General features: G+C 29.5%; 1 protein-coding gene across 1 annotated transcript; it reads right to left on the bottom strand.

Moving 5' to 3' along the window:
- Window positions 1–14335: 14335 nt before the first annotated feature.
- On the bottom strand, window positions 14336–16149 carry SETH3 (Sugar isomerase (SIS) family protein). The gene is made up of 3 exons (XM_021424988.2): window positions 15404–16149; window positions 14749–14972; window positions 14336–14651 (listed from the first exon to the last, which is right to left on the bottom strand). Exons 1-3 carry the CDS (start codon window positions 16055–16057, stop codon window positions 14495–14497), a joined length of 1035 nt encoding a protein of 344 aa, XP_021280663.1. The 5' UTR covers window positions 16058–16149; the 3' UTR covers window positions 14336–14494.
- Between the last annotated feature and the right edge of the window lie 2970 nt (window positions 16150–19119).

Here is a 19119-nt window from a genome sequence, read left to right as displayed (position 1 = left end):
CCATCCATTCCTAAAGTGAATACAACATCATTTAATAATTATAATCATGGACATAGAAGAGGTTACCATAATAATTTACACTATCACTATTTTAATTTTAAGAATAATGTTATTACTAGAAGTTGATGGATAATTTTACCACTACAAGTGGATTGATACCTTAACCCACTAACTTATCAGAAGTGGATAACCCATTAGAAGTGGATAGATACTTATAACCTATCAAAAGTAGATGAATGCTTGTAACTTACTAAAAGTAGATGAATACTTGTAACCCACCAGAAGTGAATAAATAATGAAAAGATAAAAATGAAAAGAATAAAATGAATATAGAAAATGTATCATCATTGATGTGGCATGAAAGACCATTAGTCACATAATTCTTATACATCTTGAATTTTATCAAGCATCAATGAAACTAAAACATCTTATGATAATTTTAATCATGGCCAAGTTGATATAACATGTCAAGATGTTTGTCCACCTTGAAAGAGGAATTGATTATATGATTGGTAATGAAAATATCAATTGTTGATTTTCTTATTTTGAAAAGGAATTGATCATTTGATTAGTAATGGAGATATCCGAGAATAAAATTTCTTAATAGTAGTTAGTATATTTTAATATAACTATATTATGGAGATGTTTTAATATGTTTTTATTATATTTAAATAATATATTCTTGTTATATGTTTTAATTATATATTTAATGTTTTTTTATGTTAATTTGTAAGTTTCTAATTATATATCTTATTTTATTGAAGAAAAATGTAGATATTCATCTTATTGGATCCAAGATCTATGATGTAAATATACATCTTGCAAACATTGATACAACGCATACTATATTTGAAGACAAGAAATATTTTTCTAACTTAACAATAGAAGAAACCAATGTCAATACAATATCTAGTAGTACAAGGTTAATTGAAAGTTTCAAAAGAGTCACTATTTTACTATTTTGGGGAACAAACTTTATAATAGATGATGTATTATTTTCAACATCTCAAAGAAATTTATTAAATTTTAAAGATATTTGTCTGAATAGATATCATATTGAGACAACAAATAAAAGCGACAATTAATACCTCTATATCATATTTATTATTTAGGGGAAGAAGTCTATAATAAAAAAAATTACTGTTTTATTCTTTGGATTGTGCTACACAAAATTAAATGTTTGAAACTTATGCTATAGTAAACCACAAGTTTACGAATGATTTTTATTTTTGGTATGACTAGTTAAGCCATTTCGGATCAACAATGATGCGAAAAATTATTGAAAATACATGTAGTCATCCATTGAAAAACAAAAAAATATTTCAATCTAATAAATTCTTATGTGTCGCTTGCTTTGAAGGTAAATTAATTATAAAACCATTACTAGCTAAAGTTGTGTCCGAATACCTTACATTCTTTTAAACATATTTAAAGTGATATATGTGGATTCATACATCCACCATGTGAACTATATAAATATATTACAGTTTTAATCAATACATCAACTAGATGGTTATATGTGTGCTTATTATCAACTTGCAGTTTGATATTTGGAATCATACATTTGTATGCACTTTTTTCTGATTATGTAATTAAGAATATTCGTCTTTACAATGTTAGTGAATTTACATTTCAAGTTTTAATAAATATTGGATATTAGTTGGAATAACTATTGAATAACTTATTGCTCATGTTCATACACAAAATGGTCTAATAGAATTATTTATTAAATACTTTTAACTTATTATAAGGTTATTACTTATGAAATATAAACTCTCAATTTTTGTTTAGGAGCATGCCTCTTTGGATACAACAGCACTTGTATGCATTATGCCAACAAGTTATTCTAAATTCTTTCTAATACAATTGGTTTATGATTAGAAATCAAATATTTTCCATTTCAAAATTTTTGAATATGCGGTATATTTTTCAATTGCTCCACCATAACGTACGAAGATAGGTCTTCAAAGGAGATTAAGAATATATGTTGGATACGAATTATCTATAATTAAATATATAGAACCATTAATAGAAGATTTATTCATGGTAAGCATTGCCAATTATCATCTTGATGAAATAGTTTTCCAATATTAAGAGGAGAAAATAAGTAGTTGAAACAAATTTTCTTGAAATGTATTATAATTATCTAATTTTGATCCTTATACAAATCAATGTGAATATGAAGTTCAAACGAAAATTCATTTGTTAAATATAGCAAATTAATTACTAGACATATTTACTGACCTCAAGAAAATAATAAAATCTCATATTATAGCTGCAAATGCTCCTATTAAAATTGATGTCCTTATAAGACAAGACACGTTAGAAGTGTCGGAGACCAATCGGTCCAAAGATAAAATCTTCGAAAAAACAAACGAGCAAATATTTAAGATGATCAAAAATAGGAAATAAAAACTCTAGAAGAAACCCCCTGACATAATTGATAAAATTTCAAAAGAAATTCAGATACTTGAAAATTAGTGAAAATGCAAAGATCTTAATAAATTATGTCATGATAGGAAAAGATGGAATTATAATGAAATAAACATTGATGATATTTTTGTATATAATATAACGCTCAATATTATGAAAGAAAATGAGAATCTTGAACTTACATCTATTGAAGAATGTAGAAATAGAAATGATTAGCCAACTTGGAAAGACACAATCAAGGTGGAATTGAATTTACTTGCAAAACGTGAAGTTTTTAGAATTATATTCCATACACCAAACAGTGTAAAATCAGTAAAATATAAATGCGTATTTGTGTAAAAATAAAATGAGAAAAATAAGATTATGATTTATAAAGTAAGGTTTTACCCAAAGATTTGATATTAAGTATGAAGAGATATATTTTCTGTGGTGGATGCAATTACAAATTAACTAGTTTGGCAATAAATGAGAAGATTGAAATGCATATAATCAATGTACCTATAATCTATTTATATGGCTTATTTGATATCAATATATATATATATATATATGAAAATCTCTAAAGGATTTAAGTTGCTTGAAACACAAAATTTGAATTCTCAGAAAATTTATTTGATCAAATTAAATAAATCTTTATATGTATTAAAGCAATTTGAACACATCTGGTATAATTTTCTTAGTGAATATTTGTTGAAATAAGACTATAAAAATGATCCTATATACTCATGTGTTTTCATAAAAAGATTCAAATTTGAATTTATCATAACTGTTATTTATGTTGATGACTTGAACAGTATTGGAACTATTGATGAGTTATTAAAAGCCGTGGATTATTTAAAATAAGAAATTGAGATGAAAGCCCTTGGAAAAATGAATTTTTATTTGAGTCTTTAGATTAAGCACTTGAACGATAAATTTTTGTCCATCAATTAAATTACATAGCAAAATTGTTAAAACGATTTTATATGGACAAAACACATCCTTTGAGTTCACCAATGGTTGTAAGGTTACTATATGTGAAAAAAAGATCATTTCCAACCTTGTAAGGATGATGAAGAAATTCTTAGTCTTGAAGTACCACATCTTAGTACCATTAGAGTATTAATGTATCTTGCTAGCAATACACAAAAATATTAAAATGGAATTAAACATATACTTCGATATTTCTAAGGAACAATGAATATGGGTTTATATTACTTAAATGTATCAAAATTAAATTTAATTAGTTATGCAGCTGTAAAATATTTATCTGATCCATACAAAGCTTGATCCTAGACAAGTTACTTATTGACATGTGGAGGTACGGCTATTTCATCGTGTTTTGTAAAGCAAATTATATTTGCTACTTCTTTTAATCATTGAAAAATTTTAGCATTTCATGAGGCAAGTCGTGAATGTATTTGGTTAAGATATGTAACTTAATATATTTGAAGAACATATGGCTTGTCAATCAAGAAAGAAGTTTCAACAATGTTAATAAAGATAATACCACATGCATAGCATAGTTAAAGGAAGAATACATTAAAAGCGATAAGACAAAGTATATTTTGCCGAAGTTCATCTTCACTCATAATTTTTTTTAAAAAATGTGATATTAGTATTCAACAAATCTGCTCAAGTGACAATCTAGCAAATTTATTCACTCAAGGCCTTTCTACTACAATGTTTGAAATGTTGGTTCAAATGATTGGAAATCGGATAATTCTATGATATGAAGTTATTTGAGCTTAATTTTGACAATAATTTAGAGTAGTTCTTGTTGTAATGCATAGAAATTAATAGTTTTTTTCAATTATTTTAAATTAGTTATTTTAGGTGAGTCAATCTAATCATGGTTAATTTTATGATTAATTGGTTTTAATGGGGTTAAGATAGGTTGTTATTGATTTATTTGTACTTTTGTAGGTGTTTGATGAAAAAAGAATATTAGTTAAAAAAGGAAAGCAATTTTGAGGTGTAGATTTTCACTGCACATATTTTGGTATTTAGACCACAACTCTCTCTACAAAGCTTCAAATGAATCGATTCTTGACAATTGGAAAGATAAGAGGAAAAGCTACAACTTTCATATTCACCTCTTTGTCCAGTTCGACCTGAAAAAGGGTCAAAAATCTAGTCAAATTTGATGCACTGCACTAGTCCTAGAGCAATTATGATTTCTGTTAATTAATTGGGTAAGGCTGTAACTCACATAATCTGATGACAAAATCCTAGCTTGAATTGAATACTTTCTTCACCAAACTTGGCCTAACTTCAAAGCCTTATAAAAATAAACTTTTAGAGGACTTTGAGGAGAGCAGAGAATGAAGAAACACTAGATTGGTAGTGAAGAATCAAGCCATAAAGTCATTGAAGTTGAGAAGATTTTGAAGGATTCAAGAAGACTTAGAAAATCAAGATTATAATTCTTGAGTTTTATCTTTTTGATTATGCTTTTATTTTCTTAGTTTGTTTTTATTGTTTAAACTTTACTCAATGATGATGTGTGACTTGATGATGAACTAAGTTTTTAATCTAATGATTAAACTCAACATGTAGTAAGAATAATTTATCTCTGTTTACTTATGTTTGATAGATTTAGGTTGTTTATTTTATTCTGTTTTTCATACTTCTAATTGCCTAATCACCAATTATATTGAATTGGAGACTTAGGTTAAATCTTGACGAAGGAGATTTAGATAGATCTTGAATAAAATAGCATATGATCGAATACACTTAGTTGATTAGTTGGTTTGATTTGCATATAGGGTAGACATACACCTATAAGTCATACATAGCCAAAATTAGATAATAAACTTAATGAATCTTTCTTTAATATAATTTGTATAGATATATAGTAAATTAATTGGGAGACGTATTTTTATAAGAAACTCAACAGAGATTTGTAAATAATTTAGGACTCTAGGTTAACAACTTAATCCATTAATCTAAGTTAAGAGAGAGAGAGACAATATTCAGATGAAGTATTTAAAGATATCATAATCTTAGGTCTGTTAATCACTAAAAGTAAAATTTGTTGATATATTAGTTTTAGTTTTTAGTTTATTAATTTAAATTTTCCTTTCTAATTTTAATTATTTAGATAAAATTAAAGTGTATTAATTTTAGTAGTTAACAATAAGGATTAATTCAATTCTCTATGAGATCGACACTCTACTCATCTCTATATTATCTTTGCGATACATGCACTTGTGTGAGTGGAAAATTAAACAACAAGATTTTGGCGACATTGCCAGAGAATTGGTTTTAATTCTTTTTTGTTAATATTAATACCAAGCATTCTTAATTTTAATCTAGACTTTTCTTTTTTTTTAATTTTTTTAGGTACTTTTGGTCATTGTATGCAAATAGCCTGAAATTTTAAAATTGTTCCTTTTGATCCAAAAATCGAAAAGATTTTCGAAGACTTAGAAGGAAATATAAAAAAGTGTTTGCTCTAAGTACAACAATGGCTAATTAATAAGAGGAAAAGACCTAGTCTTTGAGGGATTATGTTGTCCCACAAGTACAAAATCTCCACTCAAGTATCTGAAGATCTCCTATTCAAGCTAACAACTTTGAAATTAAGCCATCAATCATTCAGATGATTCAGACTGCTGTTCAGTTTGGGGGTTTGCCTAATGATGATCCGAATGCTCATATTATAAATTTCCTGAAAATCTGCGATACATTCAAGGCTAATGGTGTTATTGATGATGCCACAAGATTGAGGCTTTTCCCTTTTTCATTGAGAGATAAAGCAAAAAGTTGGTTAAATTCGCTTCCTGTTGGTTCCGTTAATACTTGGGATGATTTGACTCAAAAATTCTTAGCAAAATTCTTCTCATCTGCAAAGTCAGCAAAGATGTAGAATGATATCACTTCTTCATATAATTTGATTCTAAATCACTATATGAGGCTTGGGAGAGGTATAAGGATTTGATAAAAAGGTGTCTTTACTATGGATTATCTAAGTGGCTGTAAGTTCAGAATTTTTATAATGGTTTGTTGGGACTTTTTAGAACTACCATTGATGCTGCCGCTAGAGGTGCACTTATGAGTAAATCTATTGATGAGGCTTATGATTTGCTTGAAGAGATAACTTGTAATAATTATCAATTGCCATATAAAAGATTGAGTACAAGAACAATTGCTGGAATTCATGAATTAGATGTGATACACTATTTCCACACAATTGGGTTCTCTCACAAAGAAAATAGTTAAACTAAGTGTTAATGCTATTCAGAACTCCTTCATGACATATGAATTTTGCAGGGGGGGACATTCCAAACACAATTGTCCCATCTATTCTGAGTATTGTCAATTTGTTAGAAATAAGCAACAGAAGAATCCCTATTCCAACATTTATTGAAGGAATCATCCTAAATTTTTATGGAATAACAACCAAGGGTCTTCATTAGCGGATAAGTCAAACTTTCCTCCTAGATTTTCATCTAGAGCCCCTATGCTAAAGAAAGAGCCTTCAATGGAGGATATGTTCATATATTTCATGACAAAGATTGATGCATTCATAACAAAGACTAATGCATTCATAATAAAGACTGATGCATTTATGATAAGGACCAATGCTCTATTCACAATCAAGCAACTTCAACTAGAAATTTTGAGATAGAAGTAGGCCAACTTGCCAATGCTTTAAATATTAGACCTCATGGTACCTTACCAAGTGATATTGATCCCAACCCAAGAAAAGAAGGTAAGGAACATTGCATGGCAATCACTCTCCATAATGGAAAAGAGGTATGTAAAGAGGTAAGTAATCAAGCATTAAATTCTGAGATTTCAATTCAATTTGCTGAGAAAGAAGATGAAAAAAAGATGTTGAAAAAGAATTGTGCTTGAAAAATCTGCTAAAAATTCTAAAGAAAAATCACAATCTACTCCCATACCTCTGCCACCTTTTCCTTAATGTTTTCAAAAGCAAAAACTTGACAAACAATTCTAGAGATTTTTTGAGGTATTTAAAAAGCTGCATATTAGTATTTCTTTTGCTGAGGCTTTAGAATAAATGCCAAGTTATGTTATATTCTATAAAGACATGCTGATCAAAAAGAGGAAATTGAAAGAGTTTAAGACAGTTGCACTTACTGAAGAGTGTAGTGCTATAATCTAGAATAAGCTTCTACCAAAGCTTAAAGATCCAGGGAGCTTTTATATTCCTTGCACTATTGGTAGTTTTAAAATTTCTAAAGCTTTATGTGATTTAAGTGCTAGTGTTTCAATAATGCCTTTATCTATTGCCATAAAACTTGGATTTAAAGAGACACAACCTACTACAGTTAACTTGCAATTAGTAAATGGAACAATTAGGCACCTAGTTGGGACTATAGAGGATGTTTTTCTTAAAGTTGGACATTTATACATTCCGATGGACTTCATTGTGCTCGAGATTAAAGATGATGTTGAAATTCCTTTTATTTTGGAAAGACCATTCTTAGCTACAATTAGAGCAATTATTGATGTGAAGAATGGCAAAATAACTTTCAACTTTAGAGAGGAGGAAGTGGTATTTAATTTGTTCAATGCAACCTAGTATCCATATACAGATAGTTGCTATAAAGTGGATTTAGTCAATGAGGGTAAAGGTAAGCCTATTCCACCACCTTCAACAACGTAGGTGCCAATTCTTGAGACAAAACCACAACCACTTTCTAGTTATCTTGATTTTGTGGTTGGACAGCGAGTAGTATTTTCTTATTCACAATTCCATCGTTGGCCATGGAATCTTAGACCATATTGGGGTAACACCTTTAAGGTGGTAAAGATTCATCCTTATGATGATATCGAGATTCATAGTGGACTTATCGGAGTAATCAAGGTCAATAAAGAAAATCTCAAGCCGTATAAAGTAGTGCAGAAAAGGGTACCATAGTCAAGCTAATGACTATAAAGAAGAGTTTCGTAGGAGGCAACCTAAGCACTCTAACTTACTTTATTTTATTTTTATTATTAAATTATTAATAGTCTTTTCTTTATTTGTGCAAGCACATGCAAAAATAATTCAAAAAATTTAAAAAAATTGTGGTAAGTTGCGGCTTCTCGAATTTAATATAATGTGAGCCGTGGCTCACTAAGCTCGAAGCCATGGCTCTAAAAAAAACATGCCATTTAGGGTAGGCCACTACTCCCACATGGGGTCAATCGTGCCCTCCCTACCCCCTGAAGTGGGCTACCAATTGGGCTGCCCACTACCCACTATCCATTACACACTACCAATTTATTGAGCAGGCCACTTACCTACTAGCCCACGTACCCATTTACCCATTACTCACTAACCATAACTATTTTTTTATATGGGCTGCCAACAATAGGCAACCCATTACCCAAAAAAAACCTTTTTTTTTAATTTTTTTTTGTTATTTTTATTTATTATTTATTTTATTTATCTATATTAATCTTTATTTATTTATTTATTAGTAAAAAAAATTCCTACAAGTGACAATGAAGATGATAAGGATGAGAAGAAGGATTAAAGCTTCTCCGAGATTCATCCAACCTTCAGAGGAGTATTCTTTACCTTTCTTTTATTTTTTTCTAACATTAAGGACAATGTTTAGTTTACATTTGGGGGGTCGAATTTATTTTTCTGGTGATAAATATTCTGTGAAAGTTTTAGATCTAATTTTATTTGCATGCATATTTATTTTTATAAATAATTTAGGATTAGTTGGTAAAGGAATTTATTTGTTGTTTGAATTTTAGGAATCTAGGCTAAAGTTATGCCAATTTTTTATGATGATTTCTCTATCCTCTGATGATAACTAGTTGTCTTGAATTTTTAGCCTCTGGTGAATAAGGTTTTTGTTTGGATTCATGCTAAATTTTTATTTTTTGTTAAGTATTATTGTTAGGATGTGATTTTGACAATTTTGAGTACTATATTGTTTACTTTGAATTATTCTAAATATCTATAGAAGGTTTATATTGATATAAATTTTAGATTATGTCATGAATTCTAGAATTTGCTTGATTTTTTCTCAAGGCAAAATCCTAGAAAAGACTTAGTTAGGGAAATGATTTAGGCCATCTTTGAACCATTTGAGCCAATCTTGTTAAATATTTATCCCTAGTACACCCCTTTTGAGCTTAATTTTCCTTTTCTTTGTTTAATTACATAATAATTGAGCTTAGCCTTAAAATAAAATTTTTAATTTTGCAACCTTCACTCCTAAGCATGTATATTGGTTTAAGAAATATAAATTGAGCTAAATATTGAAAAAAGTGGAAAGGTGATGTTGATGTGAAAAAAAATGTTCAAAATATGAAAAATAACCCTATTACCTACAATACAAAGAAAATAAGTTTGGGAGTGTGAAATTGTGAAAAAAAATATGTTGAAAAAAAGAAAAAAAAAGTTCAAATGTGGAAGAAAATGAGCACTTGGAGAAGGAAAATAGAGCTTTATATATAGGTCCTAGAATAATTATGTGCTTAGAGTGGTTTGAGCCACATTGATATCCTTTATCATACGTTGACCCTAACTATACATTACAAGCTTTATAAAGTCCTATTGATCCCTAGCTTTGTATTAGTCTACATTAGTGGAGAGAGAGATGAAAGGTAAACCTATAGAAATCTAGCACTAATTGAAAATTTGTATTGGCATAAGCTCATTCGGATGTCATGATATTCTTGGTAAAAGATTTCACACACACACGAAAATCCATTCGAGAATGTGCTTGCATTAGAATTGTAACATGAATTTAAATGATGCCTATATTTTTCCTTGGGTTAATGATTAATAGACATACTTTTAAGAAAATTATAAGGAATCATTGGATTGGAGCATTTTATCTCTAGTAGCAGTAATAGTAGTAATAGTAGTAGTATTAGCAGTAGTAGTGGTAGTAGTAGTAGTAACTATATTTATTTTAGTTTTCTTTAACTGAATTTGATTTTCGTAAGTTAGTTTTTTTTCTATGTTTTGCTCGAGGACTAGTAAAATATTAAGTTTGGGGGTATGATAACTCTATGATATAGAGTTATTTGAGCTTAATTTTTATAGTAATTTAGCTTAGTTCTTGTAGTAATGCATAAAAATTAATAGTTTTTATTTAATTATTTTAAATTAGTTATTTTAGGGGAGTCAATCTAATTATGGTTAATTTTATGCTTAATTTGGTGTTAATGTGATTAAGATAGGTTGTTATTTATTTATTTGTGCTTTGGTAGGTATTTGATGAAAGAAGAATTTTAGTGAAAAAAGGAGAGCAATTTTGAGGTGTAGACTTTTACCGCATATATTTTGGTATTTTGACATAACTCTCTCTATAGAGCTCCAAATAAGCAATTCTTAGACCATTGGAAAAATAAGAGAAAAACCTATACTTTTCAGGTTTACCACTTTGCCTAGTTCTGCTTGAAAAATGATAAAAAATCTTGTCGAAGTTGACACACTGTAGCAATCTTAAAACAATTACGATTTCTGTCAATTAATTGGGTAAGGCTGCCACTCACATAGTCTGATAAAATCTTAACTTGAATTGAATTCTTTCTTCACCTAACTTGGCCTAACTTCAAAACTCTATAAAAACAACCTTTTAGAGGACTTTGAGAAGAGTGGAGGGCAAAGAAACACTAGATTGATAATAGAGAATAAGCCACAAAGTCATTGAAGTTGAGAAGATTTTGAAGGATTCAAGAAGAATTGGAAGACCAAGATTATAAGTATTGAGTTTTATCTTTTTTATTATTCTTTTATTTTCTTAGTTTGTTTTTATTGTTTAAACTTTATTCAATGATGATGTGTGACTTGGTGGGGAACTAAGTTTTTAATCTAAGATTATGATTAAACTCAATATGTAGTATGAATTATTTATCTTTCTTTTACTTATGTTTGATCGATTTAGATTGTTTATTTTATTCTGTTCTTAATGTTTCTAATGCTTGATCACCAATTAAATTGAATTAGAAACTTAGGTTAAAGCTTAATGAAGGAGATTTAGGTAGATCTTGAATAAAATAGCGTATGATCAGATATACTTAGTTGATTAGGTAGTTTGATTTGCATATAGGGTAGACATACACTTATAAGCCATACATAGCTAAACTTAGAGCACAAACTTAATGAATCTTTCTTCAATATAATTTACATAGACATATAATAAATTAATTGAGAGAGGTATTTTTATAAGAAACTTGACAGAAACTTGTACATAATTTAAGACTCTATATTAACAACTTAATCTATTAAACTAAGTTAAGAGAGAGAGACAATATTCAGATGAAGTATTGAGGGATATAATAATCTTAGGTTTGTTAATCACTAGAAGTAAAATTTGCTGATATATTAGTTTAAGTTTTTAGTTTATTAATTTAAATTTTCCTTTCTAATTTAAATTGTTTAGATAAAATTAAGAGGTGTCAATTTTAGTAGTTAACAATAAAAATTAATTCAATTCTCTATGGGATCGACACTCTACTTATCTCTATATTATCTTTGCGATACGTGCACTTGCGTGAGTAGAAAATTGAACAACAAAATCGCTTTATAGATATTAAATAATGCAGTCATCAGAAGGAGTAAAATGTACACTGCACTCTTTTATTTTATCAAGGTTTTTTCCACTGGACTTTTCTTGATAAGATTTTTAATTAGGTAGTATTTCAAAAGCATATTCTTGAAAAAGATTATATCCTCTTTGTCCTTTACACAGATTTTTTTATGAGGTTTTTTCCTAGTAAGGTTTTAATAAGACATATTTTTAATATAATGGATATTTAATAGGGAGTGTTATGAATATTTTTACGAATATCTATTTATGTTATCTATATCTAAATTTGGATGTAAATTAGATTGGATTAGAATTTAATCTATCTAGTTAATTCCTTAGTATTATCTTCATCGTGTAAATTCTATCTAGATAAGGAGTTATTAACTTATAAATAGGTTTTTTCACTTCATTTGTAAATACACACTTAAATAAGATTTTCTTACTCCCTCTAAATACTTTTTCTCTCTAAATATTTTTTTTATATTTTTTTATAATTATTCTTTCAAATAATATTTCATAACATATAAATTATTTCAAGTGAATATTAAAATATTCAAATTCAACTTGACTTGGTACTCAAGCTTGAACTCGACTCGATAATTGAGTATTCATAAAGTTGAATCTAAGTAAGTGAGGAGCATCATCAACGGTTTACTTCCCTAGGCGAGAATGTTAAATGCTTAGGTCATCTATCCAATGGAAGAATGCATAAAGGGCGAGAAAATCAAACCTAGTTATGAAATATGATTAATCAACCTCAAAAATCTTTCAAGTAGAAATCTTGTTTCTGAAAGGCATCCAAGAGATGCCGCAAACAAAATGTCAAGTTAGTCATCAAGTTTTATTAACAATATTAAGTTGAGAAAAATATATACGTTACTGTCATGTGTTACTGCTTTAATTTGTGACGATGAGAATTGAGAAATCACTTAGAAATTGTTATGAAAATTGTCTAAAAAATAAAACAAACAAAATTTTAAAAAATCAAATAAATAAAAAAATACAAAAATTTACATGATGCAACTCTTAATTACGTGTATAAAGTAAAATGATTCTTCAACTATTAAAAAAAATTAAAATACAACAAAATCTCTATCTCTTCGCTTCCAACCCTTTGTCCACAATAGTCTCGCAAGAATGCTCAACTGCCACTACACTTAACTTCATTAAGAGAAAAAGACATAATTGCTAAGTGTTTTCTGTCTGAGGCTACTGAAGCTATTTACTCATTTTAAAGTCAAGATTTTTACTTTTATAATATAAAAATTTAAAATAGAATGAGATTAAAATTTAATATGAAATAATAATTTTAAAACTATACAATTAATTACTGTTGTGCATAAATAAAAATCTTAATCAAATAAAATTTTAAATTTTAATCAACTTAAAATTCAATAGAGGTTGAAATAAATTAAAAAAAGAAGCACTATGGAAAATATTTTCCATTTCTTCTTTTCGTCTTTTCTAATCCAAATGAAAGGTATGTGTAGGGTAGGGTTAAAACTTTAAAAAACCTAATGATATTTCAAATTTGCTTTTCCTTCCACATCAAAATGAGTTTCTTCCATATGCAGTTCTCTGGTCTAAGTGGTGGGTTCTTGCATGTTTATGGAAGCATCTCTTAAGATTAGTCAATCAAAATCATAAATTCTGTCAAATCCTAGAAAATCCTTTTTGTTATTATTGGATAATTACAAAGTTGTAATCAAAAGAAACTGCAGGTGAAATGCAGGGAAGTTTGTTATTCTCTTAGTGCCTGTTTAGTCCAATTTTTTTTTTCAATTTATATATAAACAGATTAAATAAGATTTTGAGAAACTCTTAAAAGAAATTTTTTTTTTAAAAATAAAATTTTAAAAAAATTCAGAAAAAACTACAGAGAAGTTTTCTCTCTTTTTTTTAAACACGCCTGTTCAAAAAATATCTTCAATTATTAAAATTAATTCTAACATTATCTTTTATAGTAATTTTAATCAAAATTAAAATTTATATAAATTTCATCCAATAGCTTATGAATAAAAAAATTAAAACATTAAATTTATTAAATAATTTTAATTTAATTTTTAAAATTATTACTTTTTATAAAAATTTCATAATAACTTTTGAGTTAAAACAAATTAAGCTAACAGGCTCTTAATCATCCAGAGAGAACCCAGAGAGGGAAGATATCCGCAAGGGGAATAAAAAAGGGTGTAAGGGAAAGACAGTTTGGTTCATAGCAGAAAACGAAGGGTAATGTTTTTATCCTTGAATGACATATTCATCTTGTCTGCTACTTGAACTGAGTATGTGCATTGAACTATCATGGTGGCGCCCGCATGTGTGGACACGTTGTTCTAATAACTAGAGTGTCGGTGCCAAAGGCCGAGCAGGACGCGAGCGAGAAATTCCTCTTCAAAGCCCAAACAGATCACATTGAATTTAATATATTTATGAATAATTTTGTAAAGAATACATAAGAAGCCATCAAGAGGTTGAATTCAATCTTTAGTGAACACTTAACAAAATAATTATCTCAGGGTACTAACTAACTAACGTTAAAACCAGACATAAGATAGTTTTATATCTCAAAGGCCAGCTGAAACTAATCCATGCAATGTGACAATGCCAATCAAGATGTTCTGATGATCAATAACGGGCAGAAATTGTACAGGAGAAGGTGGTGATTCCATCCTTTGCATGGCTTCCACTGCCATCGCATCCGGACCAATGGTTCTTGGTTTCCTGATATAACCAAAAGGATGTAAATGACTTGATTGAATCAAAAAGCGACTTCACAATTTACTAGTAATTCATTTGAACACCAGCCATCGGCATTTACCTGTTGCACATTTCTCCCACCGTGAGCTTGAATATGCCTTCTCCGCTAGCCTTAAGAGTACGCCGCAAATCACCATCAGTAAATGTGCCAAGCAAGTGGTATTCCTCATCTATGACCAGCAAGCACCCACATCCTTTACTGGTCAGCTCCACCAGCTGATCCATTATCAAATCTCCTTCCTTGCAAATTGGAAGTTCATCTTGCTTCTTCATGACATCTTTTACCTACAAACTCAAAAGCACCAACCCATCATTCCACAACTCCAAGAAAGAACAAGTTGCTTCAACCAGTTTTGGTAAAAAAGGTTGACAGTTTCAAATGTCCCTCAGTCTCTGTTAAATTGACAATGACATGAAGCCCAGAAATACAAGTCGAAATAAATCCATCAAAATTACTACTCCAAATAATGAATCAAACACTTTTATTTCTCTTTTCTAATTTTCAGCATTCTACTGCTTCTTATATCAACTGTTCATTAGCAAACAAAAGAAACAGTCTTTAAATCTTTGAATTAAAACCAATATCTCAAACAATTGAGACCAATCAACTTTACCAAAAGTCATTAAAAGCCCACTGATGATCCATAATACCATCATCAAAAGTAATTAAATTGATTAAAAAATCTGAACAAAGCCAGCGTTTAATCAAAACAAACCTTAAAAATAAGGCATTTCCCAATCCTCCCAGCCGGATGATTCGCCGCGTATTGCTCCTTAGTCAAGTTCTTAGCTCCCATAAGCGCAATTGCCACCGTGTCCCCAAAGACCATCTGGATCGCCGTCGAAGTCACTGGCGCCAGATCGAACGGGCACAATTCTCTCTGCAACGGCAAATGCACGTTCATATCGCAAGCGTTGGCTAAGGCATTGTTGGAAACGGAGGTAACCGCAATGAGATAAGCCCCCTTGGATCTGGCACAGGGGACGAGGCGCAGGAGTTCTTCGGTGGAGCCAGATTTTGAGAAGAGGACAAGGACGTCGGTGGAGGAGAGTGCGCCGATGTCGCCGTGGAGGGCGTCGAGAGGGGAGAGGAAAGAGGAGCGGATGCCAAGGGAAACTAGGGTTTGGGAGATCTTGTGGGCGACGAATCCGGATTTTCCGACACCCGAGAAGAAAATGGTACCCCGAGAATTGAGGAGGGTTTCGGTGAAGGATAACGTTTGGGATAAGTTGAGGTTTTGGAAGAAGTAATTGAGGTGGTCTTGTTGGGATTTGAAGAGGTTGAGAAGGGAAGTTTCGGAAATGTGTTGATGGTTAGGCTTTTTCAACAGCGGTAATGGGAGGTCAAGCGACGGAGGAAGAGATCCCATTGTTGACAGTCTCAGATCCGATGTTTTCTTTTCTTTGTGCTTGCTGATGAAGAAGAGGGCGCGAGCGGGGTGGTATTGTCGGCCTTGTTGGGCCTTTGTTTTGGGTTTTGAATGGCCGTTTATAGTTCGCGGTAAAAACGGGGAGAATTCAGTTGCATGTAATGTCAACACGCTTAACGTAATCTCGTGTCCATTAGTTAGTCAAAAAGTTGAAGTTTTTATTTGTTGAAACCTAGAAATAAATGAAGGCCATCATCCTTTATTATGATTTAAGTGATTTTAAATTCAAATTTTACTAATAACTTATCTTCATTCTGTTTGATGAAAAAAGAAAGTAATTTCTTAAAAATAATAGTTTTAGACTTTGGCCTAATTTTTAAGCCAACAATAAAATTTCCCCCACCTTCCTTCTATTCACAATTTTCTTTGATGGTAAAAAAATTTAAATAAATTAAACAAAGTTTATATTAAAAAATAGCAAAATATGGAATATGAAAAAAAAAAAGCTCGAGGAATAACGAGTTGGGTTGCAGTGGCTGCTATCATTTTCTTTCCCGTAAAAGTACCAAAGAAGTCACTAAACTCTATTATTTGGTGTAATTTGATCCTTATGAGTAATTTTGTTTAAATTTGCCATTAGAGATGTTGACGTGGTGTTGACGTAACCTTGACATGTTCGATGGTATTGACATGGCGTTGACTACATCTTAAATTGTCATTTTCTCTTTTTTTAATCCAACAAAATAAATAAAAATAAGCAAAACCAGAATGATCATCTTTCATAGTTGATTTTAGATGGATGCTATTGTTAATATTTCTCATACCAAAAAAGAAAATTATGGAAAAATATGAAAAAAATTTTTACTGTTAGGAATATTTTTATAATATCTATTTATATTATCTATATTTAGATTTGATGTAAAATAGATTGAATAAAGATTTAATCCATTTAATCTCTAAGTGTTATCTTCATCTTTTAAATTCTATGAAGATAAAAGGGGTTATTTACCTATAAATAGGCCCCCTCAATTCATTTGTAAACACACACTTCAATAAGATCTCTTTTCCCCTGCTAAATACTTTATTTCTTTTCTTTAATTATTCTTTAAAGTTATATTTATTTGTTCTTTAAAGTTATTTTTTTATAACACGTTATCAGCACGATTTTCTAATCTCTTACTCTCAACTTCTCAAAGTCAAGGTTCAATTTTTCTTCAGGTAATTTTTGTCTATTGTCACTTTATTGTTTTGCCCAAATTTTACCAATTTATAATAAGTCAATTTTTAATTTTATATTAATTATTTTTTATCAGCCAATTTATTGTTTTGCTTCTCAATTACGATATATTGTGTAATACTAACATTTATGTTCTTCTTTTAAGCTATCATCATGTCAAATCTTACAAAGCTTGAATTTATGGCTCTTGATATTACTGGCAAAAACTATCTATCTTGGATTCTATATGCTGAAATTTATTTAGATGCTATAGGCCTTAGGCATAATCAAAAAAGAAAATAAAGCATCCAATTAAGATAAGGCAAAAGCAATGATTTTTCTTTGCCACCATCTTCATGAAAGATTAAGAATTGAATATCTCACTATAAAAGATTTAGCCAATCTTTGAAAAAGTCTAAAGGAAAAATATGATCACTAGAAAACAGTCATTACGCTAAAAGCTTGTTGTGATTGGTTGCATTTGTGATTGTAAGATTTTAACACTATAAGTGAGTATAACTCAGTATTATATAGAATCATTTCTAAACTAAAATTATTTAGAGAAAAGGTGACTAATGCTAATTTGTTAGAAAAAAATTCTCTACTTTTCACGTCTCAAATATGCTTCTGCAACAGCAATATTGTGAAAAAGTCTTTAAGAAATGCCCTGAACTAATTTTATGTATCTTTTTAGCTGAGGAAAATAACGAGCTATTGATGAAAAATCATGAATCTCACCCAACTAGTTTTACTCCTTTCCCAAAAGTGAATACGACATCATTTAGAAATTTTACTCATGGTCGTGGTTGTGGTCGTAATTGTGGTTATAATCGTGAATGTGAAAAATATCGTCATAATTATCACAATCGTGCTGGTTACATAAATTATTTTTCTGATAATAAGAACACCCACCAGAAGTGGATCAATAGTAAAAAGATACAAAAAAAAAACAAAGTAAAAAGAATATAGAAAATGTTTGTTATCGATGTGGTATGAAAGGCCATTGGTCACGTACCTGTCATCCAGCAACACATCTTATTGAACTTTATCAAGCATCATTAAAGGATAAAGGAAAAAAATATCGAAACAAATTTTATTGAAAATGATAGCCAAGTTGATATAACACACTTGGATGTTGTTGATTTTTTTGCTCACCCTAAAGGACGGATTGATCATTTGATTGGTGATGAAAATCTCAAAAATGAAATTTCTTAAATTATTTGTTGATGTGCTTTAGTACAACTTTATTAGGAACTTGGTATGTTTAGTATAATTCTATTAAAGGTTAATGTGTTTTAATAGTCTATTAGGAAGATTTTTTTGTGTGTTTTAATAACAAAGTTTATATTTAACATTCTCTTATGTAAATTTCTTACTATATATATTTTATTTTCTTGAAGAAAATATAGATATTCATCACGTTAGGTCCAAGATCGATAATGACGATATATGTTTAATAGATAGCGCTTTAACACACACTATATTTAAAGACAAGAAATATTTTTTCCACTTGACAATGGAAGAAGCTAATGTCAATACAATATCTGATAATACAAGATTAATTGAAGGTTCCGAAAGAGCGAATATTTAACTACTTGGAGGAGCAAAGTTTATAATAAAAGATGCATTATTTTCTATTAGGTCTCAAACAAACTTATTAAGTTTTAAAGATATTCGTTTGAATGGATATCATATTGAGACAATAAATGAAAGAGACACTGAATACTTTTATATTACATCTATTATATTGGTAAAAAGTGTGTATTGAAAAAATTAGTCGTTTTATCTTCTGGAATGTACTACACAAAAATTAAAATGATTGAAGCTTATGCTATAGTAAACCATA

Source organism: Theobroma umbraticum, unplaced genomic scaffold (genome assembly GCF_002168275.2).
Source record: "Theobroma umbraticum cultivar Fairchild unplaced genomic scaffold, ASM216827v3 scaffold_4.1, whole genome shotgun sequence".
In the NCBI taxonomy this organism is placed as follows: Eukaryota; Viridiplantae; Streptophyta; class Magnoliopsida; order Malvales; family Malvaceae; genus Theobroma; species Theobroma umbraticum.
Note: the sequence above shows the minus strand (reverse complement) of the source record. Positions and strands in the feature narration are given on the sequence as shown.